At 49.1% G+C, this 23978-nt stretch overlaps 2 protein-coding genes across 4 annotated transcripts in view; both read right to left on the bottom strand.

Moving 5' to 3' along the window:
- Nucleotides 1–1895: 1895 nt before the first annotated feature.
- Tbxt (T-box transcription factor T) lies at nucleotides 1896–11937 on the bottom strand. Its single transcript, XM_050135841.1, has 8 exons — nucleotides 11763–11937; nucleotides 9067–11008; nucleotides 8250–8384; nucleotides 7629–7690; nucleotides 7475–7536; nucleotides 6002–6178; nucleotides 4883–5012; nucleotides 1896–2662 (listed from the first exon to the last, which is right to left on the bottom strand). Exons 2-8 carry the CDS (start codon nucleotides 9325–9327, stop codon nucleotides 2392–2394), a joined length of 1098 nt encoding a protein of 365 aa, XP_049991798.1. The 5' UTR covers nucleotides 9328–11008; nucleotides 11763–11937; the 3' UTR covers nucleotides 1896–2391.
- A 9041-nt stretch (nucleotides 11938–20978) lies between these two features.
- The window catches only part of LOC126497776 (uncharacterized), a 74148-nt gene continuing 71148 nt past the window's right edge, over nucleotides 20979–23978 (bottom strand). For all 3 annotated transcript variants that reach the window (XM_050135952.1, XM_050135951.1, XM_050135950.1), the window contains 2 exons: nucleotides 22284–22398; nucleotides 20979–21984 (listed from right to left, as the gene is read on the bottom strand). In XM_050135952.1, the coding sequence (XP_049991909.1) occupies nucleotides 21934–21984; nucleotides 22284–22398 (166 nt within the window). In that variant the 3' untranslated portion in view covers nucleotides 20979–21933. The remainder of the gene's footprint in view (nucleotides 21985–22283; nucleotides 22399–23978) is intronic.

The following is a 23978-nucleotide window of genomic DNA, read 5'->3' on the forward strand; positions in this document are numbered from 1 at the left end:
CCCCCCCCCCTTTCTCTCCCTCTCTCTCTCTTCCGCTCCGGTCCCGAGGCCAGTCTCCCCTCTCCCCTCCCCACTTTTCCCCGTTTTCCATTCCCTTTCCCCCAGTAAAAAGCCCCTCCACGTGAGCTCTGTCACGTGGTGTCTTTCTTGTGCCACCTGTTAAATAAATTACAGCAGCCTGCTGCATTGTGCCTGGGTCGGATCTTTCTTCTGTCCACTGTACCCACTCTTACACATCTGTGTGGACATCAGGGCGTTTGTCTTAGCATCACAGTGCTTGAGACTCAGTAACTATTACTCAATAAGCAAATGTAGTGTTGGTGACTTTATCACAATACACTGTAATAACTGCTCGATTTTATTATATTTATTAATATCCTTCAGTGCCTATTTTTTAAATTAAGAGATGCCACTTGGATGGATGGATGGATGGATGAATGGATGAATGGATAATGGGTAGATAGATGATAGATGGATAAATGGATGATGGATGGATGGACGGTCAGATGGGGAAAACTGTACACACACACAGACACACACACACACACACACACACCACCCATGGTTTCAGTCTTCCAACAGATCTTAGATCATATCCCCTGTAGATGAGGCGAGATTGCAGAGCTCAAATCCAGGTCCTTTCCATTTTACAGCCCCTTCTGTTCCCACTTCATCACCACAAAGATTGAATTATTAAAATACCACTCTAATTCAAAACCTGAATACTTTGATGAAGCTAAGCAGGTCAATCGTCATCCACTGCCCATGCTCAGAACTTGCCCCGCTATGACACAGACTCATAACAGAAGGGATACGGAGCTCTGTCTCCTCAGCCTTAATAACAGGATGAAGACATCCCTCGTGATGACCTGCAGGTTCTTCAACCCCAGCAGACACCACAGGGGCAGTGAAGTTCCTGACGTACAAGGCCACACTCCACACACATTGTGAAGAGCATGAGCTCAGGGTGGCACCTGCTCACACCTGGTCTCCACCTCAAATATCCTCCCAGCCCAGGCCCAGAATCTTAGCACCTGCCCTGGTGAGGACCCACAGACAAACAATTGGTTTATTCCCCAATCCTAGCCGTGGATTAATTCTGCAACTTTTCGCCTAACCCTGTCAATCAGTCTGGTCAGGTGTGCGGAGCTCTCCAGGAAGAGGGCAAGCCCTCTAAGAATAGGGCGCAGACTACACCAAGTGCGGTCGTTTCTACCTAAGCTCTGGAAAGCAATCACTTTGTATCCTCAGCATGGGGTCTGAGGAAGGCAGTGCTGCAGGGGGTACCCTGCTTACCCCTCAGCTTTCTATTTCAAACTTAATGTGCACAACCACCGGTGACCAAACTGCCCAGCGAAACTTTTTAAGAGAGAAGAGATTTGGGTTAAGCCAAAACCTAGGTCCCACTGTGGATTCTGCCACTAGATGGAGGGATTACCACACACCCCCAGGCCCCTGCAGCGTCTTCCCACTGGTGGGGAAAAACAAAAACAGTGATTGCAAAAGTCAAAAGCCACTGGCAGTCATATTTCTATGGCGACTATACATTAACCGACTTTATCAACCCATTTTATGCCCTTCCATGTATCAGGCGGATATCCTGTATCTTTATAACATCGACATGCTTCAATACTGCCATGCACATTCATCTGTGATTCCATATGACTTCATTTTACTTTTTTTTTTTAGCCACTAAGATTGCACAGGTACATAACCTGCATCCCGCCAGTTCTGCACCCAATTTAGCTACAGCATTAAAGTTCAGAACACATCTTAGAGAAAGCCTTTCCCAAAAGGAGACCTGAACACAATAACCGCAAGGACCATCTGATGCATATTGCCTTTATTGTGCAGAAAAGAAATAAACTTTCTGCCGATTGTCTTTGGCTAGTTTGTCACAGAAAAGTATCGCGCAGTTGACTTCACAACACAAGAAGCTACATGTGCTTAAGGTAGAATCTTCTAGAGGGCGGAGGAGTTTCCATTTTAGCTACAGTCTGCTGGCTATGATTTCTCTGTCCTCAAAGCTAACTACTCTAAAGCAGTGAGGACGGGCATTAGAAGTGTGCCTTGTGTCTCCCTAAAGCAGGACAGGGTGGGCAAAGCCCAGCCTTTCAAAGTCACCTACACGTTGTAGTAGAGACAAAGGATTTCACAGGACCCCAGCCTCGCCTCTGTACCTGGCTTCACATGTAGGGCACACATCACTACCGCGGGCGTCAAGCAAGAGGGTCGTGGAAGATGATAAACATCCTCTTACTTGACAATGGAGTTTGTAGCAAGCTTTTATGTCTTTCCCTTGTCCCAAGAGCCTGCCTTGTGGTGCCTAGGAGAGGATCCAGTCGACACTGGCTGTTACAAGTCTTAGCGCACATCGGGGAAGAGTTCAGGTCACATGGATGGAGGTGACACGGGAGTCCACGAGGCTATGAGGAGGCTCTGAGCTGTGTCGTATTGGCTGTCAGAAATGTCCGTGACGGTAGCCGCCCCTTCATACATAGGGGAGCCAGAGGACGTGGCCGCCGAGACCGTGTGCGTCAGAGGTGCGTAATGTGCAGGGGAGCCCCGAAAGAGCTGGGCTCCTAGCCCGTTGGACACCCCAGCTGTCTGGGAGCCTGGGGTGATGGTGCCATTGCTCACAGACCATAGGCTGGGGTATTGGCTGAAATGAAGAAAACAGATGTCAAGGCGCTGGGAAGAGGCTACAAATAAGCAACATGGGTGAGAGTTGGAGGGGAGGGACCAGTAATCAGAACGTTGTTGTCGGTAATTGCGTCATCCCACAGTTTTGCAGGCTCGCCTTTCCACTATTACCATGTGTTTAGAAGCTAGTGTGTGAGGACACAAAGTCAACAGGAAGCAAACTAAAAAGGAAGGCGCACACAAGCCCAGTGGGCAGTAGCGGGCCGCGGTCTGCTAAGACAGACTCTGGGCAAGCAGCTCTGTGTTCTTTAACACACTGAGCTCCAAGGCTCGGCGCTATGGGCCTACTTTGCTGGATAATGTGGCCAACACCCTGCAGCAACCCCTGAATTCACAGAGGAAAGTGTTCCTCAGAATAGCATCATCGCTGGCCCATCTCATTCAGTGGACAGTGTGTTAGCAAGGTTGACATGGGCCAATATGCAAGCAACCCCAGAGCTGGACTTGAGACCAGCTCTGCTCTGTGGCTCACCCCGTGACAGCTCCTCAGGCTGTCTCCTCATCTTTAAAATGAGGATACTGAAATGAGTATCAAGCCCTCTGGCCTACACCCTAGAAACAAATTTAATTAAACTATGTTAAATTTTTGTTTGGGAAACCTTCCTTAGAGTTCATCTATAAACATATAACATGATCTGACATGATGACCATTATTTAACATGCTTTCCTCTACACCTACCTCAATTTGAACTTGAGGGCTAGCCTGGGTAAATTAAGGAGGACTACTGGTTTTTTCCAGGCGTGAGTTTCAGACTGAGACACCAAACTGGTCAGCACTTGGCTCCCAGCAGGTTCTCTAGCTTCTGAAACAATGTCCTCAGGGCCATTGACAAGCCTGATGTCTTGGGTGTGTTTGATTCAAGATCAGACTAAAGTGGGTGCAGCAATACCTGCCAACAGCTGAGGGCGCTGAGCCAGGAGAATCGAGATCTTGAGCTCTAGACTCCATAGTGGGCGCAAGGCCAGCCTGGGCTATATACTGGAACCCCATGTCCAAAGAAACACCTGACAACTAGATTCCTATTACAAACAAAAACAGCTAAGACCTTAGGCAAACATTTAATGTCCTAGATCAATGGTTGGCAACCTGTGGGTGGCAACCTTTTTGGGTGTTACACATCTAATCCTGCATATCAGATATTTACATTACGATCAATACAGCAAAATTGTAGTTTTGAAGTGGTAATGGAATTATTGTATGGTTGGGTCACCACAACGCAAGGAACTGCATTAAAGGCTCACAGCGTTAGGAAGGTTGAAAACCACTGCTCTAGACCACCAGGGATGCCTTTGAGGTCAAGGTCACATGATGGCAGGCCCATCAACACACCACTGTCCCAGAATTTATACTGTCGGCACCTTTCCCCACGGGAGAACCCGTGGTGGCCTCCAGCTTTGCTCCTCTGCTATCCTGTCAGTACTGTGGAGGAGTAACAAGCCTGAGGGGGATGCGTTGCCACCAGCATTGCTGTATGTTTGAGCCTTCCTGTTATAGAACTCACTGGTCAGTCAGTTCCCATCCTTTACCTGTTTCCCAGCATGCCATTCAGGGCTTCTACTCCCTTATCCACAGAAAAGTCAAGGAATGCCTTGCCCTAACTGATTAAGGTTCTCTAAGGGAAGAGACGTGGTCAGTCATCCTCATCAGCTTAGACCACAAAACCCAATAGTTCAGCAGAACCGCCATATGAGGGCTACCCACGCATGCTTCAGCACTGCCAGGGCACGAATTTCAAATTCAAAATTCAAAGGTTACTTTAAACCACACATGCCAACCCCATCAGCCTGAGAGAAACAGCCTGAGGCTGGAGCTATTTTGTATCTTTTTACATATGGAGAAACTCAGATGAATTAGAGGCCTGTTCATCACAGTGATGCTAAGACCCAAGGTAAGGCTGTACCCTGGTTTGGTTAAGTAGAGCAAACCACCAGTAAAATAAAGGCAGGCCACCAAAACTACACATGGAACCTGTGTCCCTGGTACCGTTCAGCTTAGTTTAATTATAAACACAAGCCCAACCCATAGGTGGGATCCAGAGGCAGATCAGGGGAAAGGCCATAAATGGAACCAGCAGAAGCTGTAGGAGGACTTGCTTTCACACGTGCGCACCCACGCGCGCGCGCGCACACACACACACACACACACACACACACACACACACACACAGACCATACGTACCTAGAGCCGGTAGGCGGGCTGGTGCTGTGACTCATGGGTAGCATGCTGGTGTGGCCAGGCACTCCTAGGCTAGACCAGTTGTCGTGGGATTGCAGCATGGACAAACAGGCAGACGAATTGTCGGCATAGGCTGGGGGCAGAGAGGGGAGTTACCGGCAGGTCTTTGAAAAGGGAGAAAGTGTAACAAAAACGATACTAACAGCTGAGCCAACCTAACGCTGCAAACAAATTCTGCCTGGACACTAGATGCAGCGAGCAAGCCACTTAAGTGGCCATCAGGGCAATATTTATTGTTTTATGTTAATTATTTGAAAATATATCCCAGTTAATATAAGCTATCTCTTATCATCCCACCAGATGCCCCGCAGACACTGGTATTGCTTATCTTTTTATTTTTATGCTATTTATTTCTATTTTGTGACTTGGGGATCAGATTCAGAGCCTTTCAAATGCTAGCCAAGTAAGTGCTAAGTAAATAAATAGCACTTGCCACTTTTCCACAGGGGGTGATGCTATAAGGGTTGAGGAGGCTTTGGAAACCAGGGCCTCACTAAATTAAAAATATGATCTCCCCACCTCAGAGGCCAGCCTCTCCTTGAACAGGTCTCCAGAGCTGTTGCCTTTCACTGGGAATCAGCTGTAATTACTTAATTGTTTTATGGTGTTCCTTAGCCATTTCCCCCTCCTCCTGGAGCAGACAGTGTGAGAGAGGAGGTCTCTGGAAGTCCCCATGGGGAAGGTGGTCAGGAGGGCCACCACACCCTGCAGCTTCTGGGGCTGGGAGGATCTGCACTGAGGCTGGTTCTCAGTGACACTGAGGGCCTGGGTTCTACACCTGGAGAATCTTTGTTCTAGTCCAATGATGGATTACCTTAGAGAGATCACCTCATCGAACGTCTAAACTAGAGAGCAGTGAAAAGGACCAGACAGCTGTTGTTTTTAAGCCTGGAGGGTGTTCTGAGGAACATGATAGAGACCTCTGGTAAACCACCATCCTGACCAAGTCTCTTCAGGAGCCACCAGGAGCTGGGTTCTCTATCCCGCACCCCTGTATGAATTCCTCCCCACTGGTGTCCCCACCACCACCCAGCCTCTGATGAACCAAGACACAGAACCTACTGGGAGAGTTGTTCCGATGAGCGTACGGGCTGGGGTAAGGGGATGAGCGGTGGTTCCTCAGAGCCGGGTACCTCTCGCAGCCATGTGTGGAGGGGAGAGGGAGCGAGCCTCCAAACTGAGGGTGGGAGCTGGCAGGTGGACAGAGGGTGCTGGTGCCAGGAACAAGCCAACCCCCTGCTGTGAGGAAAGCATGCTGAGTGAGAGGCCCTTGCTTGAGACTCAGAACCACCCTAGCCCTAACCCAGGAGTCTCTCTCTGGAAGTGAGGAACACCCAATGACCCACCCCTCAGTGCTAACTTATCTCAAACATCAGAGTGTGGAACTCCACTCTGTAAGCCTGAGATGCCCAGCTCTCGAGTGGCCTGAACTGAGCCCATTGCTCTGTCCTGGAGGACCAAACCTGAGACCTCTCCCAGCCTGCGTGGGATGTCTTTGTGGCAAGAAGCTTTCTATCAGCAAGAATGAGATGATTGTTCAAAGGAAGGAGCATGAAGACAGGAGGAACACAGTTGGCCACAGGTGGGACTCAGACTGTTCAGGACTGCTCCTCCTCAGTCATGCTCCTGCCTCAGAAATAGCTAGTGAATCTATCTCCTATTTAGTCCCTTCTGTTTGCCTCCTCCAGGCCTCCCCATTCTCCCCACAATATCTCCTCTCCAAGACAGCTACATGAACTAAACTAATTTTTTTTAATTAAGCAAAATGAATGATCCATGAGACAATTTCTAAGCAGGACAGTTCCTCAGACAATACTTAAAAGATAGAGTCGTGTGCACACATGCACATATGCGTGCACACGTGCGCACACAGGCACGCACGCCCATGCTGTCCTGTGTGGCCCCATACACAGGCCATCTCTTGCCCATTTCTCCCTATCTGCTCTCAAATGAGTACCTTTGAGTCACAATGGGGGACTTGTTTCTTAAATTCATTTGTCACATTTGTGGAAGGTGGTGTTAAAATACCAGCTGAGAATAGCTGATCTATCTGCACCCCTCATTCTGGCTAAGAGAACTCCCAAAGGAATTCTAAAAGGACTAGCCCCCTTCCTTCCAAGCCACAGAAGTCAGGAACCAAAGGGGACTAAGCAGGATGGTTGTTCATGTGTGTCTCCAAAGATAGCCATTCAGTGTTCAGCCACTAACAAGAGTGGAGGTCATCTCCAAGGGAGGGGGCTGAACTGAATTCCCATCATAACCAAGTCTAAACTCCCAGGAGTCCACTCTACCTCTGGCTACTACAGAACAAACACACAAATCCAGAGTTCTTTGGCCTGCCAGTATCCAAAGCCCAAGAAGATCAGGCAACAGCCCCCAAACCAAAGGGCATTTGTGTTGGTCACAAAGGGCCATCCTGCTATGCCCACATTGTTCCCAGAAAGCCTTCTGCTTCCCTGTGGGTTCTGGTTTTGGAGAATCTTAGAACTCAAACAAGCCAGAAGGCCACGGAGAATGGAGGACCAACAAACGTACATTGGGGATACCCCGGCTGCTGGCCATCCCCGGGCTCCTCCAGCACATCTTTGTGATCATTTCTGAAAAAAGAAAAAAAAATCAGAGTAGTCAAAGGAAGAATTTCCCAGAGAGAGAAACTTCTTTCTACCCAGAGTGGGGTTGGAATTCTCACCTTTCTTTGGCATCAAGGAAGGCCTTTGCAAACGGATTGTATTTAATTTTCAGGGCTGTGATCTGAAAAACAAGGAAGGACATTTACTAATTCAGTGCTATTACCAGACTTGATTGAATGGGGGGGGGACCATGAGAAGTTCATGAGTCTGTCAGTCCAAGGTTCAGAGTGCTGAGGCATGAGGACTGCTGTGAATATAAGGATAGCCAGGACTACATAGCAAGACCCTGAATCAAATAAAGGTGGAAATGGCGGCGGGGGTGGGGGGGGGAACACTACCAAAGAAGGAAAAAAGAAACCAAGAAAGAACAGAAACAAGTCGAAATATTCAGATTGAATCAGAAAATTTTTCTATCTGGGTCTGAAATGTTGGGAAATTTAAAAAAAAAAAAAGCAATTTGAGTGAGATTCCCAATAAATTTGGTCTCTATCATGTCTATGTTCAGACATACCCTGGGTTTCTGGAGGTGTTATTAACAGCCACAGGACTTCACATTGCTGAGAGCAGGGACTGTCACCTAGCCCTTTCCAGGAGATTTTTACAAAGCATGAAGTCCCCGGCCTAGGCACAGCGGGTGAGCACACGGAGAGGGACCCTCTCTCTCCCTTCCGAAGCCTCACCTCCTCGTTCTGATAGGCCGTCACAGCTATGAACTGGGTCTCGGGAAAGCAGTGGCTGGTGATCATGCGTTGTGGGCCCCCCACTCTCACAATGTGAATGCGAGGCTCATACTTGTGTAAGGAATTCAACATGATCTGCAGGAGAGAAAAGGAGCAAACGTGGAGACGGTGCCCACCTCAGTACCACAGCCTCCACAGCAACTTCTAGGTGAGAAACGGATCCAGCTACAAAGTCTCCGGGGAAACTGCCCGCAGTATGCACCCCATGGTGGGGTTTCTCCGTGTCTTATACATCTGCTTCTCACGGCTGGTCTGGAACTAGGCTATGAGGCGCTACACACTATTGAACCCTGACAGAATAAGGCCACAGACAACTTTAAATGCCTGCCTTGATGGCGACTTAGAGTTGAGTTTTCTAGCAACAGGCTCCAATTAAGGGCTTTCGAGAAGAGTGGAGTGTCCCACGGTGTTCCCTTCTGACTTCGATGTGACTGAGGATTCATAATCAAAGCCCACCCGGCTGGGTCCCTCAGAGTGATGAAGCCTGAGCAGGTTTCCCAAGAGGCAGGCCAGCCAGCCTGTTCCACCCGCCACCCCAGCCTTCCAGAGTGAGGACTCCCAACCGCGGGCCTCGGTGTGACCCTTATCAGTTTAATTATAAACAGTACTAAAGATTTAATTGGGGAGGCCTGTGGTGGCTTCTGTGAGGCTGACAGAAGCTGAGGGAGCCCTTCTAGGCTCCCAGCTGGGGGAGGCGCAGCCCTCTACTCTCTGGGCTGCGCCCTGCGGCTGTCTCCCTGCCTCCCGCACACCCTACCTGGCCTCCTCCGTTGAGTTTGTTGGTGAGTTTGACTTTGCTGAAAGACACCGGAGCCTTCATCCAGTGGGCCCCGAAGTTGGGCGAATCTGGGTGGATGTAGACGCAGCTGGGCGCCTGAGGCTCCGGCTTGCCCCCAGGTACCCACTCCCCATTCACATACTTCCAGCGGTGATTGTCAGCCGCGACGAAGTCCAGCAAGAAGGAATACATGGCATTGGGGTCCAAACCCGAAACGTTCACCTTCAGCACCGGGAACATCCTCCTGGAAAAGACAGGGCACAGCAGGAGGACCCCATCCGGCTGGAGTGAGGAAGCCTGGCACCAAGTGTTTATTATGGTCAAAGAAGCACCCCTGCGGCCGGTCTCACAAGATTCTTTGCCTGAGCTTAGTCAGCCCTGGGACTAAATCCATCTCCCCACAAAGCCCACAGTCTCTAGAGACAGAAGAGGGACAAACTGATCAAGGCTTTAGAGGACGCAGGCAAGCCTGGCCACACCAGTGTAGACCTGGGGGAATCCTAGAGTTTCGTCAGTGAAAGTTCCGGAGAAAATTGTGTTAGGAAACCCCCTCGGGGCAGTTAACGCAGCGGGAAGAAACAGAAAGTCGGCCTTAAGCAGAAAACGGTGTTCTACACCTCTATACCCGAAAGGCATTCTCCAGGCCCCAGACCGCAGTCTTGCAGCACGCACCTACCTGCCGTTCTTGGTCACAATCATCTCGTTAGTTAGCTCCTTGAAGCGCAGCCACAGTTCGCTCTCCTCCAAGCCCACTCGCAGCTCGCGCTCCGTGGGGTCGCCCTTCTCGCTGCCCGCCTGCAGCTCGCTCTCCACGGCGCTGAGCAGGTGATCCACTCGGTACTGCAGGCTTTTCCCTGCGCTCTCTGTGCCTGGGGAGCTCATCCTCCTGCCGCCCTCTCCACCGCTCCGAGTCTCGACTGCCTACCCAAGAGCCACCTTCACTTCTCTCACTCCCCTTTTCCAAGAAAAAGGGTCACTCGCGGAACCCAAAGACCACACCTGGGTCCCAGCACATTCGCCAAAGGAGGCCCAGGACCGGGATGTGGGGGGAAGGGGGCGGGGAGAGGGGAGAGGGGCTGGGGAGCCGTGGTTCCACTTGAACTCCCGCAAGGCGCGACAAGAGTAAGTCTCTGGGGAAGAGAAAATGGGTCCCCTCCCCATAAATACAGCCCAAGTGGCCTCGCAGGGGGCGCGGCGGATTGGGCGGGACACCCTTTGAAGTACTGAGCCACTGCCCATTGGCGGTGTGCGGCCATATCAGACCGGCCGGGCGGGCCCGGAGGCCGGGGGCCAACAATGGGTTCCGCGCGCGCTTCCTGTAAGAAAAGCGTCGGGCTCAGTCCCGACACCCCCGCCCTCCCCCAAATGTTTGCACCTCCATCAAAGCGGCGGGGCGGACCCTGGGGGGAGGGCAAGGGGCAGTGCTGAAGCCACCCAGGCCCCTGCTCCCAGAACAACTGCTAAACTCTCCACTCCCACACTCGATCACATCGCGCTCTGCAAGCGCACCCTAGCACCTGCGGCAGTCGCACTTAGAGTGTCCACGCTGCGCGCACCTGCGAGGGACTACGGCGGATCTGCGTCTCCCTGACCACTCCGAAGCCTCAGCCCCCAGAGGTGCAGCAGCTTCGGGACACATCCCCTCGCCCCGTGGACTGCCACTAACTCCCACCTCGGCCGTCCGGGTTCCCCACGACCTTCACCTGCGTGGAGAGGGAAGGCCAGTGCGAATCTGTCCAGATAGCGACCCTAGTAGGTGTCCTCGCATCCCACATAAAAGTTGGACTTTGGTGATGGTAGCTGCGCCTGCACCGAATGTGGCCCCGGGATTATTGGAACGCACGCTGGGCGCGTTTCCCTATCCGCCTCCGCGCCAAGCGGTGTGGGCAGCAGTTGGTTTATTACCTCTCGGTGAGAACCTCTGCCGGAGAGCGAGAGGAAGGTGACAAAGAGCAGGAAATAGTTCAATGGGGTCTCTTTAAACAATAACATTCCTCTAAAATGGGAGCCCAGGAAGCGGGAAGGAAGCCAGAGATCGCTCTCAGTTCTTTAACGAGGGTCTGGGTTCTAGCCTCCCTTTCCCCGTCTTCCACACGCGCACCCGACCCTGGAAGTTCCTTGGAAAAGGCCCCTGCATCAGGTGGGGCACCCACTTTTGAAAATCCTGTGCCTCTCCTAGTCTCCCTGGGAAGTCTTTAGGGTCGGGGTTGCTGGGAAAGGCAGACCCGGTCTTCGGATTCTGCCTGCCTCTTGCTTCTGCAAGAGAGGGTTTTCTGGGAGCCAATGGCGGGAAGGCACTCCCGGAGTGGGATGGGAACTCGTCCTGGGCTACTTTCCCTTTTCCAACTGACTACTGGGCACTGGGATTCGCTAGCTATCATGCTTATTGCTCTTTTGTAGTCCAGGATGTAAAGAAATTTCGGTCTGGCCCGACCGTAGGGAAACGGTTCCTTCTGCAGACACACCAAAAGGCCCTCATTTGCACCCAGTCCTAGCCCTACCCGCAACGCCCACCAGCCAGCTTGTATGGTGGGTTTGCAGGAGTTTGCGGAAGAGATGCAAAAGACCTAAGGCCTGAGACTCTCTGAGTCCCTGCACTGGGAATAAAGGGTCTGTCTAGGCGGAGTGGACGTGAGGACGAAGGGTGGATCCAAAAGAGGCTGGAGGTCTCTAACCTCTGGCGTGAAGGTGAATCCGGCCTGGGAATAGGGTTCTTCACAGATGAATTTTTCTCCATCCTCCACGAAGCTCATGGAAGATTGCTTTGGATCCGTTCTCCAAACGAGAGGAGACAAATAAATAATATTACATTTTCTACCGTGAACAGTGATATCTCTACACTCCAGGCTAAAAGCAACTCTTCCAAGGCTTAGCTATTTCGGCCCTACCCTCTTCTGTGGTTGATTTCTGATCTTTGTCCCCAGAACCTCGTCCATAGCCTTTTTTAAGGAGGGCTGCGGTGCATGACAGTTTACAGCCGAAAACTGCCTTCGGGCCAGCTATAAAGAATTCCCAGTTAATAACCTGCGCTTCCCTGAGAGAGGAGTGGCCTTCGCCCTACTTGCAATTCTACTTCTCTCCGGGTTTGGCCGGTCCTTGGGAAGCCTCAGCCTTCCCAGAAAAAGCAGAGAAACTTCATGCCCGGGCCTCTGCACCCGCAACCTTCCCACAAAAAATAAACAAAGGGGAGAGCCCAGGAACCATAAATGTATGCCCAACTCAGTTCCCGGAGGGGTAGGTTCCCCTGGTCGCATCCCTTCTCAGACAACAAAGCCCCTGTTCTTGGGAGCTGGAACTAAAGAGAGGAGACATCCTGGGTCCTGGCCTCACATCTAGGGTCTTCTTTATTGAAAGAAAAGTGTGTGGGGGGGGTCTTTGGGAGGCTAGGCATAATGGAAATCCATACTGCAGAACACAGAGACATGAGCCCAATTAGTTGCTCAGTTCAGGTACCAAGCTAGTCCTTAGCAGCTTCTTGTTCCCCCAAGCTGACCAAGCAAACAGAGCACTCCCGAATCCTAAGTTAATGCACAGAGACCCCCTTCAATGAGAATAATTGTCACCAAGTGGGGAAAGAAAACGGTGACTTTGGTGGTTGCTTTTAAACGCGCACAGTTCTTTAGACTACTTGACATTGAGCGTCTCGTTTAAGGACATTGGATTATTTGCGATGACTGGTTTTGTAGAGAAGAGTAGACAGGCTTTCAAAGGGGACCAGCAGGGCTCACCTGTCACTCACTGGTCACTGTGACTGAAAGCGGGTCACCCCACTGAGCAAGTGCAGAGCTGGGTGAGAGCTAGCTGAAGAAGGTGCCTTCCGGTCAGCTCCTCTCCTAGCTGTCCTCCTGAGCCACACCAGTGTCCTGGTGGGTTTAGGAACCAGGAGTAGATACACTGAAAACAAATAAAGCAGCCAACGTCTCTCCCTGACCTCTCTGACCTTTGAATCCAGGGCTAAAGAGCAGACCGCTTGAGTCTCTTCAGCCTCCTTACCTAAGCGCTCCATGCCCAGTGGGTCCAGGTTTCTTCAGGAGTGAATCAGGGGGAGCGCTTTGTCTCGGTGAGGCCATCAAGCCTCGGAGGTCATCCGTGCCTGGGAATGACTGCCCCTGCCTATTTTCCGTTTCTCCTGCCTCTCCCCTGAGCTGTTTCATCTCGGCCCCTCTGCATGTATGGCATGTATGGCTGACGTGTGAAGTATCTGCGCCACACCACCCTGTCAGTTTGTCTCTATGTCGCTCTTGGGGTTTTACTGCCTCCCATGCAGATTTTATGTCTTTGCTGTCCCTTTGAGTTTCTGGCAGTCCCGGGTCTCTGACATGCTATTTATTCCACTGTCTTCTATGGCTCCTTTTGCCCCTTCGGGGGCTGTTTGTGACTCCTGACTTAGACTCAGGCCTGACAGCTATTTTTGGGTGACCACGGTGGGGTATTTCTCTTCAGTGCTGGGCTATTCTCCTGCCCTCTTCATTAGCCATTTCCTGGGGGATTCCATATTTCTCCTTCATTCCCCTTGACCTGGGCCAAATCTGAGAGAAATGGATCTTAGCACAGATGGCCCCATGCCGATGCCTTCCCTCATCCATAGTCCTCCTGAGCTCAGGGACAACCACGGAATGCAGATGTCCCTGTGTCTAGGAGGAACAGCAGCCACCACACTGAATTCGGGGCAGCCTTCCTAGCTTCCTAGTTCCCAGTTTCCACAGGAGAACGGTAAACTGAGATGGGGCCTCCACAGAGGGGTCAGAGGGTCAAAGCTGCAGATATGGTGAGAAGCTTTGGAGCTGATGGAGAAGTCCAAAGGGGAACTCTGAAAGGGAGGGTGCCTGCCAAACTTCTTACATGTGGGAGCTTCAGTGGTCTCCAGAGTCCTGGTAGGAGGAACTGAAGTCCCACAAAAGTCCTGGAAGGGAAGAGCACTAATTGAGAAGCTTTTTATAGGAATGTCAAGGGGCATTGGAGACAAAAACAGTAACAGGTCAGGAGCAGAATGATGGAAGTGTGAGGATATCCCAGGAGGGTGACCAGCAGGGGACAACTGCAGGCAGCTTCCAGGAGGAGTGGGTGTGAGGGAGGAGGCTGCGCCCACCTGCTGACTCCAAGCCCACAGGAAAGACCACAAAGGTGGAAAGGGGGTGGATGCCCCGGGGGAACTTGGCTGCAAGAAGGACTGGAGGGGAGTTAAGATAAATCTCCCCACAGATCAAGGGCAAGGCTGATAAAAATGGGGACGGGTACTCTTCACACACTTCTGAGAACAGATTCCCAATCCGTGGCTCCCACCAACAGACCTGAAGTGAAGTCAGAATTAGCGCCTTCAATGACCCACATTCTGGTTTCCAGACCCCAGTCCTACCTCAGAATACAAGAAGGCCTATTGTATGCAGGGGATTGTGTACACACGTCATGTAGACACACAACCCTGCAAGGTGCCCACAGTCTTCAACAGATAAGGCCACTAAAGCTTACAGAGAAGCGGGAAAGTGAGAGGAGGTTTTGACTCCTGATTTGTCTTTTCCCACTAAATAAGTTAAGTATACAGAAAGCAGAAGCAAGGGTTTTTCTCTGCTGCCCACCTCACCACATTCTCTTAACTGGTTACAAAAGGAATTAGACCTGGAGAAGGCAAAGCTGATCCGCTTGACTGCTTGTTTGTTTGTTTGTTTGTTTGTTTGTTTGTTTGAACACTGGGCTAGCCTGAAACTCACTATGTAGACCAGGCTGGCCTTGAAGTGCCACTGCCTCCTGAATGCTACAATTAAAAGTATCTCCCATCATGCCCAATGACTTTTTCTTAAATTAAAAAAAAAAAAAAAAAAAAAGAGCCATGGTCTGTGCCGTCCCCATGGAAACAGTTCCCAGGACATCTACCTACCACAAGGCTGCTGGTTTCTTTTTAATCACAACTGGTCCTTCAGCCCAGCTGACCTGAACCACAGAATCTTCATTCAAAATACCACATAATTAGCCTAAACAGAGAGGTCTTTGCATCCCTGTGAAACTGCACAAGCCAGTCCGCCATCACCTGCATCACTCCTGAGATCCCAGAGAGCAACCAGCCGCTGCGGTCTGAGCACTGAGGGGTGTTTCTAGCCCAGATTCCATGCCACCATGATCCTCCCCAAAACACATGGCCAGGTCTGTCACACGCAGCAATACCCCACTGGGTACCAATTCCTATGTCAGTTAGGGTTTCTATTGCGGATAAATCGCCAGGGCAGAAAGCAAGCTGGGAAGAGGGTTTATTTGAACTGACAGCGTGTACTCTATCACCCAGTAGGTCAGTTCGGGAACTCACTTGGGGCAGGGACTGAAGTAGTGACCTTGGCTCCTTCCTGCTCCTGCACGCTTCTGCTCAGCCAGCCCAGGACCACCAGCCCAGGGCGGGCACCACCCCCACATCAACCATTAATGGAGGACATGCAGTACAGGTTCACCCACACTCCAGGCTTATAGAAGAAGCCTTTTCTTAGTTGGGGTCCCCTCCCCGCAGACGACTCTAACTTGTGTCAAAAGTTGACAAAAAAAACTAAGAGCACATAGCCCAGACGAGGACCTCAGCAGGAAAATCTGCCTTCTCTCCTACTGATTCTTTATTCTTTGTGTGTGTATGTGTGTGCGTTCGTGTGTTTGTGTATGCACACGTGTGTGTGTGCATGTGCGTGTGTGTGCTGTGTATTTGCATGTGTGTGTGCGCTGTGTGTATATGTGTGCGTGTGTGTATGTGTGTGCATTCGTGTGTGCGTGCATGTGCATGTGTGTGTGCGCTGCGTGTGTGTGTGCGTGTGCGTGTGCGTGTGTGTGTGTGTGTGTGTGTGTGTGTGTGTAGGTGCCTACAGAAGCCAGAGGCATCAGCTTTCCCTGGAGCTGGAGTTGCAGGCAGTTTTGAGCTGTCTGACATGGATATTGGGAACTGAACTCGGGCCCTTTAGGAAAGCAGTGTGTGCATGCACACGTGTGCAGAGGACAACAGAGTACACTCTTTCTCCCTGGTGGACTCCAGCGATCAAATCCAGATCATCAAACTTGGCATCAAGATCCTTTACCCACTGAGCTAGCTTGCCCTCCTCACTCACACAAATGGCGTAGGTACAGTGGCCTAAGACTTCATTTTTGAAAAAGAAAACAATGTATTATTTTATGTGTGTGAGCGTTTCCCCTGAATATTGCTCTCGGGCCGCTTGCCTGCCTGGTGCCTGTAGAGGCCAGAAAAGGTCAACAGATCCCTGAAACTGGATATACAGACAGCTTTGAGCTACCATGACGGTCTGGGTGTCCAGTACAGGTTCTCTGGGAGCGCAGTCATGGGGCAATCTGTCCAGTACCCCAAGATTTTATTTTTTAAAAAAATGCTTTTTATTTTTTATTTTACTTTATTTTATTGCCAGTCATGGTGGTACACATGGCGGCACAGAGGAGGCCAAGTCTGGTATACATAACTAATTCCAACCAACCAGAGCTACATAATCAAACCCCTAATACACACACACACACACACACACACATATGTATATATGACATTACATGTTTTACATTACATGCACATGTGTATGCAAGCATGTATTTATGTGTGTGGGCACACGAGTTCTGCAGTGCTCACAAAGAGGTGGAAGACAATTTGTGGGAGTCAGTTCTCTCCTTCTGGCATGTGAACTCCAGAAATCAAACTCATGCCCCAGAGAAGGGCTTTGGATCTCCTAAAACTAAAGTTATGAGCTGCCACGTCGGTGCTGGGAATCAAAGCCAGTCCTCTGGAACAGCAGCCGGTGTGGTGTTCTTAACCTCTGAGCCATCCAGTCCAGCCCTATAGCTGCATCTTTAATCCAGTTTGGAAAGCTTTTCAGGAGTCAGTCCCTGAGTTGATGACCACACAACAAATGGATAAAAGTTCACAGAGGGCACTGGGTCACCCTCCCAGTGAATCACAACAGTGCACCAGCTAGGGACCCAGTTCTTCAGAAGCAGGGCTAGGCAAGGCCCCTGAAGTCAGGGCAGGATCAGCGTGGCTCTCCCATCCAGCTACCAGTCCTGTGTGTGGCTACCACTCGGCATCTCTGGTTGGGCTGTAAGGTGAATTTTCTGTTGTTGCTTTTAGATTATTTTTATTTAGTGTTTGAGTACTCTGCCTGCATGTATGTAAGCATATATCACACGTGCACTCCCCACAGAAGTCAGAAAAGGGCATCAGACCCCCTGGAACGGATGTCATGGATGGTTGTGGGCCATCATGTGGGTGCTGAGAATCTATCCTGGGCCTTTGACAAGAGAAATAAATGCTCTTAGTCACTGAGACTACCTGGCTCCAGCCCCAGTTACGAAACAGATGTTGGGACATGAGAGATATTTAAACATTAAAGTCTGTACAAATATTCCAAAATCTGAAAGACTCTGAAGTCTTAAACACTCCTGGTCACAAACATTCCAGCTAAGGGATCCTTGGTGTGCACAAGGAAGTCCGGCTTGTCTTCAGCCTTCTGAGGCCCTGCTGTGCGCACAGATCTCAGGGTTAGGATATAGTGCTAGCGGACAGCGCTTACTTACACCACTTCTTTTTCTTGCTCTCTGTGGATGAAGAAGGAAAGTGGCAGCCTGCCTTCCTTTCCTTCCATCCCTCTAGTTCTCCTTCCTCCTGCCACTCTGCCATGGTTCCTTCCTTCCCTCTTTCTTGCCCTCGGTATCACTAAGTTGATGAGGCTGATCTTGAACTCATGGGCTCAAAAGATTCTCCCATCTCAACTAACCTAAAAGCTGAGATATATTCATTCTTCTCTCTCTCTCTCTCTCTCTCTCTCTCTCTCTCTCTCTCTCACACACACACACACACACACACACACACACACATCTCTCATGAATATTCTTAGCATTAATGACATGGCAGCTGTATTTAACATATTTGTCACCTGTGGAATGAAGGAACTCCATTACCTTCTTATTCAAGTATCTTTACCGGTTCTATTTGCTGGACTGGAGAGATGGCTCAGAGGTTCAGTGCTCTTGCAGAGGACCCAACTATGGTTCCCAACACCCACACAGCCTCCAGTTCACAACCAATTGTAACTCCAGCACTAGGAGAATGGACATATCTGACCAATCACACACATATGCACACACACACACACACACACACACACACAACAGTTAAATCTTCTTTTAAAATTCTGTTTACTGGGAGGAGAAATGTTTGCATAATTAAACACAGCTGAATCAGCTGGGTGTGTAGCACACAGCTTTAATCCCAGCACTCAGGAGGCAGAGGCAGTGGAATCTTGAAAATCTGAAACAAAAACCAAATAAACAAAACCAAAATAAAACAGAGCTAAATTTTCTTGTAGTATTTAAACCATATAAGATGGGGCTGGAGAAATGGCTCAGAGGGTAAGAACACTGGTTGCTCCAGAGGACCCAGGTTCAACTCTCTGCCCTTCACGGCAGCTCACAAGTATCTGCAACTACAGTTCCAGGGAATCCAACACTCCCTTCTGGCCTCCTGGGGCACTGTGTGCAGGTGTACACAAACACCTATACACAAGAAATAAAATGAAAGCAAAAACTTACAAAAGATGACAGCATTATACATTTTTCACCCTTGTGTGGGTCAAGCTTCTGGTATAGTTTCACAATGGAGTGGAAATGATGGGACCCTTGTGTTGTTCCCACCTCAAAGACAAGGCTGCACTACGTCGCTGTTACACACACCATTGTTCACACATGTGTAGTTAAACATTTGATTAGCTCAAGGATTCCCCTTCCTTTTTATGATTTGCTATTGTTTTTATTGGGAGTAGTAACCAAGAAGAACATGCGGGTTTCATTCTGTGCTGTTCCTCCCGACACGCCGGCAGAATTCGCCAGTGGAACCAATGTGCCTGACATTTTCTTACTTTCTTTGAGGGAGGCTTATAAGTGGTGGACTTGCCTTAGTTAATTGTTAAGTACTTGTTGTTTTGTGTTTTGAGACAGGGTTTCTGTGTACCCCAAGCTGTCCTGGAACACTTTGTAGGTCAGGCTGTCCTTGAACTCACAGAGATCCGCACCTATGCCTCCCACGTGCTGGAATTGAAGGTGTGCACCACTACCACCTGACTCTACTTCTTGTTAAAAAGATTCTTTAAGAAACAATTAATAAATGGGACCTCCTGAAACTGAAAAGCTTCTGTAAAGTAAAGGACACAGTCAACAAGACAAAACGACAGTCTACAGAATGGGGGAAAATTTTCACCAACCCCACATCAGACAGAGGTCTGATCTCCAAAATATACAAAGAACTCAAGAAATTGGTCATCAAAAGAGCAAATAATCCAAAAAAAAAATGGAGTACTGACCTAAATAGAGAACTCTCAACAGAGGAATCTAAAATGGCTGAAAGACACTTAAGGAAATGCTTAACATCCTTAGCTATCAGAGAAATGCAAATCAAAACAACTCTGAGATTCCATCTTACACCTGTAAGAATGGCCAAGATCAAAAAACACTGATGACAACTTATGCTGGAGAGGCTGTGGGGTAAAGAGCATACTCCCCCATTGCTGGTGGGAGTGCAAACTTGTACACTCTGTTATGTGGCAGTTTCTCAGAAAATTAGAAAAGAACCTTCCTCAAGACCCAGCAATACCAGTTTTGGGTATTTACTCAAAGGATGCTCAATCATACAACAAGGACATGTGCTCAACTATGTTCATAACAGCTTTGTTTGTCATAGCAGGAACCTGGAAACAACCTAAATGTCCCTCAGCCGAAGAATGGAAAAGGAAAATATGGTACATTTATACAATGGAGTACTACACAGCAGAAAAAAATAATGACATCTTGAAATTTGCAGGCAAATGGATGGAGCTAGAGAACATCATTTTCAGTGAGGTAACCTAGACCCAGAAAGACAAATACCATATGTAGTCATTCATAAGTGGCTTTTAGAAATAAAGCAAAGAAAAGCCAGCCTATAAATTCACAATCCCAGAGAACCCAGACAACAATGAAGACCCTAAGAGAGACATTCATGGATCTAATCTACATGGGAAATAGAAAAAGACAAGATCTCCTGAGTAAATTGGGAGCATGGGGACCATGGGAGAGGGTTGAAGGGAAGGGGAGAGGCAGGGAAGGGAGCAGAGAAAAATGTAGAGCTCAGTAAAAACCAATAAAAAATTGAGTTTAAGAAAAAGATTCTCTAAGATTCTACCTGCCATCCCCACTAGGGAACTGCTCGCCTTTGGATGCTATTCCTCTGTGAGAACGGCCTCTTCCTTCGGCTCCTCTAAGGATCTCTACTGCTATTCTGAACCAGGCTCATCTCAAACTCACAAAGATCCTCTTGCCTCTGCCTCCCAAGTGTGAGTGTAGGGATTAAAGGTGTGCATCTTATGCCTGGCTGAACTTTATTTTTTTTTTAGCTAGTTTTTTTAAAATCTTCTTTTCATATTTTTACATGTGTGGGTGTTTTGCCTGCATGTATGTCTGTGTACCATGTGCATACAGTGCCCACAGAAGCCAGAAGTGGGCCTCGGGTCCCCTGACACTGCCAGAGTCATAGACAACTGTAAACCACCGTGTGAGTTCTGGGAATTGAGCCCAGATCTTCTGCTAGAGCAGACGTGCTCTTAAACGCTAGGCCATCTCTACATCCCCTATTATTATTATTATTAATTTGTTTTTTATTTTCTTAGTTACATTATTGTTATTAATATTATTGTTGTTATTATTATTACTATTATCTTATTCTTTTTTTAAATATAATTTTTTATTGAAAAAAAAATTCCGCCTCCTCCCCGCCTCCCATTTCCCTCCCCCTCTCCCTTTTCCCCTCCCCCCCCCCCCCCCCCCCCCCCCCCCCCCCCCCCCCCCCCCCCCCCCCCCTCCTCTCCCCCTCCCTCTCCAGTCTGAAGGGCAGTCAGGGTTCCCTGCCCTGTGGAAAGTCCAAAGTCCTCCCCGCTCCATCCTGGTCTAGGAAGGTGAACATCCAAACTGGTTAGGCTCCCACAAAGCCAGAACATGAAGTAGGATCAAAACCCAGTGGCATTGTCCTTGGCTTCTCAGCAGCTTGAAGTGCTGGGGAGTGAACCCAGGAACTTGAGAAAGCAAGTCAAGCCCTCTCCCACTGAGCCGCATCCCCAGCTGGCGCCGTTATTTGTTTTTTCACTACTGTTTGTTATTCTTTGGACTCCTTAAATCTAAAGGTTGACATTTTCCCCCAATTCTAGAAATACCTTTCTTTTCTGGTGCTGTACCTTCCTATGCCTCTCCGTCATTGCTGCTAGACCTGGGATTAAACCCCTCTGGCCTAGGAAGGCCAGCTATTTGTCAGGGGTAGGCATCAGACCAAGTCTTTGGCCTATCCAGTTCCTGCATGCTGTCTTCAGATGTGCCTAATCCAACCAAGTGTTGGCTACTACCTCCATTAATTATATTTTTCTACCTTATGAAGCTAATTTCATCTCACCAGACGCCTTTGATCAATGGATCCTGCCTTTTTATGCTCACTCATAATTTAAAAGTTTTTCTAAAAAAACTTATTTTTAAGAAAGAAAACAGGCATATTTTCCTTAAGGCACTGCGAACACAGCAGCAGGCAGAAGGACGCCGAGCCAGTGGAACTGAAGAGCCCCCAGTTTAAGTCCCATTCCTAAGTCTGCTCAGCAGGCTGGCAACGACCACTGTCCTGTCCGTGTTGGCCGTCCCCATCCATCTGAATTCACGGCTCTGGGCTCTGCATGGTGACGTCACCTTTACAAGGAAAGACCGATCCGTACCAGGTGTCTCGTGTCAGGGATTTACATCTTTACTGGATGTCAGCCTCGTTGCCTATCATCATGTTTGGATTTTCTTTACATCTAGTAACCGTATAAAATCTTATTCTTCGTCCACATAGTTCACCCAGTATCGACGTGCGGTCTTAGCCTCCTACAATGAATGAAGGAAGAAAATAACACATACTGGCATGGCCTCTGTCGCTGTGCACAAAATAGGTACACGCCAAGTGCTGTAGCAGGCATAGTTGTGTGCTCCAACTCCAGGGAGTTAGAAAACGCTTCATCCCTCCAGTGCCCGCCATTACCCGACATCTCCCATACTTGTCTCCAGCCCGGAAATCTCAGAAATCTCACACTTGCTGGCCTCCTGCGCTGCCCCACCTCCCGGTCCTCCTCCACCTCCTACTCTCATCTGTCCTTTGATCTCCTGGAGAGCAAACAGGAGCCTACCACCACAGGATGGGTCTGGATCACGTGTTCCAGGGTCAGGGGTGCTGTCGGCCTGGGGTCTGTGGTTATCCCGGCAGGAGCAAGCTTGCCCCTCACATGATCTGAAAGCTTGCTCCTAAAGGACAGAGAGGAGACTCTCTTACAGACGGCATTCAGACTGCTTCTCTGCCTGCACTCCAATGGTGTTGACACCAGGACAGGACTTTTTCCTGCAAATACAACTTTTCCACTTCAGTCATCTCCATGGCATTAACCTTTTTCGGATCATAGACTTCCTCAATGTAATTTAAAATGTTTTTGTTGTTTTTCAAGACAGTGTTTCTCTATGTAACATTTATTTATTTATTTTTTTAGGTGTGTGTTCTGCCTGCATGTATACCTGCAGGCCAGAAGAGGGCACCAGATCCCACTATAGCAGGTTATGAGCCACCATGTGGTTGCTGGGGATTGAACCCAGGTCCTCTGAAAGAGCAGTCAGTGCATGTCTGTGTGTGTATGTGTCTGACATATGTTTGTTGATGTGTGTGTGTATCTGTATATATGTCTGCATATGTGTCTATGTTTGTCTCATGTGTTTGTATCTGGGTCTCTTTGTGACTGTGTGTGTGTGTCTGCATGTATGTGTCTGTGTGAACATCTGTGCATGTGTGTATTGTGTTTGTGTGTGTGCATGTGTGTCTTATATGTCTGGGTCTGGGTCTCTTCATGACTGTATGTGTATCTATGTGAATGTCTGTGTATGTGTATCTGTGTGTGTGTGTCTGTGTGTGAAAATATCAAGTGTCCTGGAACTTGCATGAAAATGCATAGAAACTAGAGAAGAATTTTACCTGCCATATGTGTTGGCTTTAACTTAATACCACTTTGTACAGGTGGCATCTGGGGATCTTCTAGAGCCTATAAGTTGAGGATGATTCATTAGCAAATCCAGGCAGCTGAGTCAGACGACTCTGCTCCTGCCTTTCCTCAGCCATGGTGCTACAATGGAGCCCACGAGAGTGGTATCTGCATCACTTTGGGGGGCAGGAATCAGGGTGGCTCCAGACTGGACAGGAGCACTGGCCTCACCCATCAGCACTTACATTGTACCAGGGTCTTGGCAGCATTCAAGGCTCTCCTGGGCTGTCTGAAATCATAAAGCCAGGAAGCTACATTGATTTTTTTAGACTTATTATATGTATATGAATGTTTTGTCTGCTGTGTGTGCACCATGTGCGTGCTTAGTGTCCTCGGAGGTCAGAACACGGCTGGCGTCTGATCCTCTGGAACAGGGGTTATGGATAACTGTGAGTGTTGGGAGTTAAACTTGGTTCATCTGCAATAAGTGCTCTTAACCAGTGAACCATCTCTCCAGCCCTGGCAGGCTGCTTCATAAGGATGGGAGGGTGAATGACGGCTTCATTCTACAATACAAGGTGCTTTGCTGAAGATGTCAACTCGCTTCGTTGCACTCAATCTAGAAGAATTCCAAACAGAAAAACGGACATTTATTACCAAAGAGACAGACGCCTGAAGGGAATTCTGATGGAAGGCTTTACTGAGCCTCACCAAGCTGGAGTGCAATCAAAAGTGGCTGTTGTTATTCTACACCTACGTTCACTTCTATGGGACTTTGCGGATCACGCTCTACCTCAGCCCTGCACTGACGCATGTTCTCCACCAATTAAAATAGGAGATGAAGTTTTGCTCTCACCC

Source organism: Alexandromys fortis, unplaced genomic scaffold, assembly GCF_014885135.2.
Source record: "Alexandromys fortis isolate MF-2015 unplaced genomic scaffold, M_Fortis_MF-2015_v1.1 scaffold_23, whole genome shotgun sequence".
NCBI classification, from domain to species: Eukaryota; Metazoa; Chordata; class Mammalia; order Rodentia; family Cricetidae; genus Alexandromys; species Alexandromys fortis.

Coding starts and splice junctions, on each gene's coding strand:
- Tbxt (XM_050135841.1), bottom strand. CDS start 9,327: ATGTTCCCGGTGCTGAAGGTGAACGTTTCGGGTTTGGACCCCAATGCC. Junction 6,179..7,474: donor GCAGCCGGGGTATCCCCAAT/GTACGTTTGTTG, acceptor CTTTCCTCACAG/CAGGGGGTTGGCTTGTTCCT. Junction 5,013..6,001: donor TCATCGGAACAACTCTCCCA/GTAGGTTCTGTG, acceptor CTCTGCCCCCAG/CCTATGCCGACAATTCGTCT.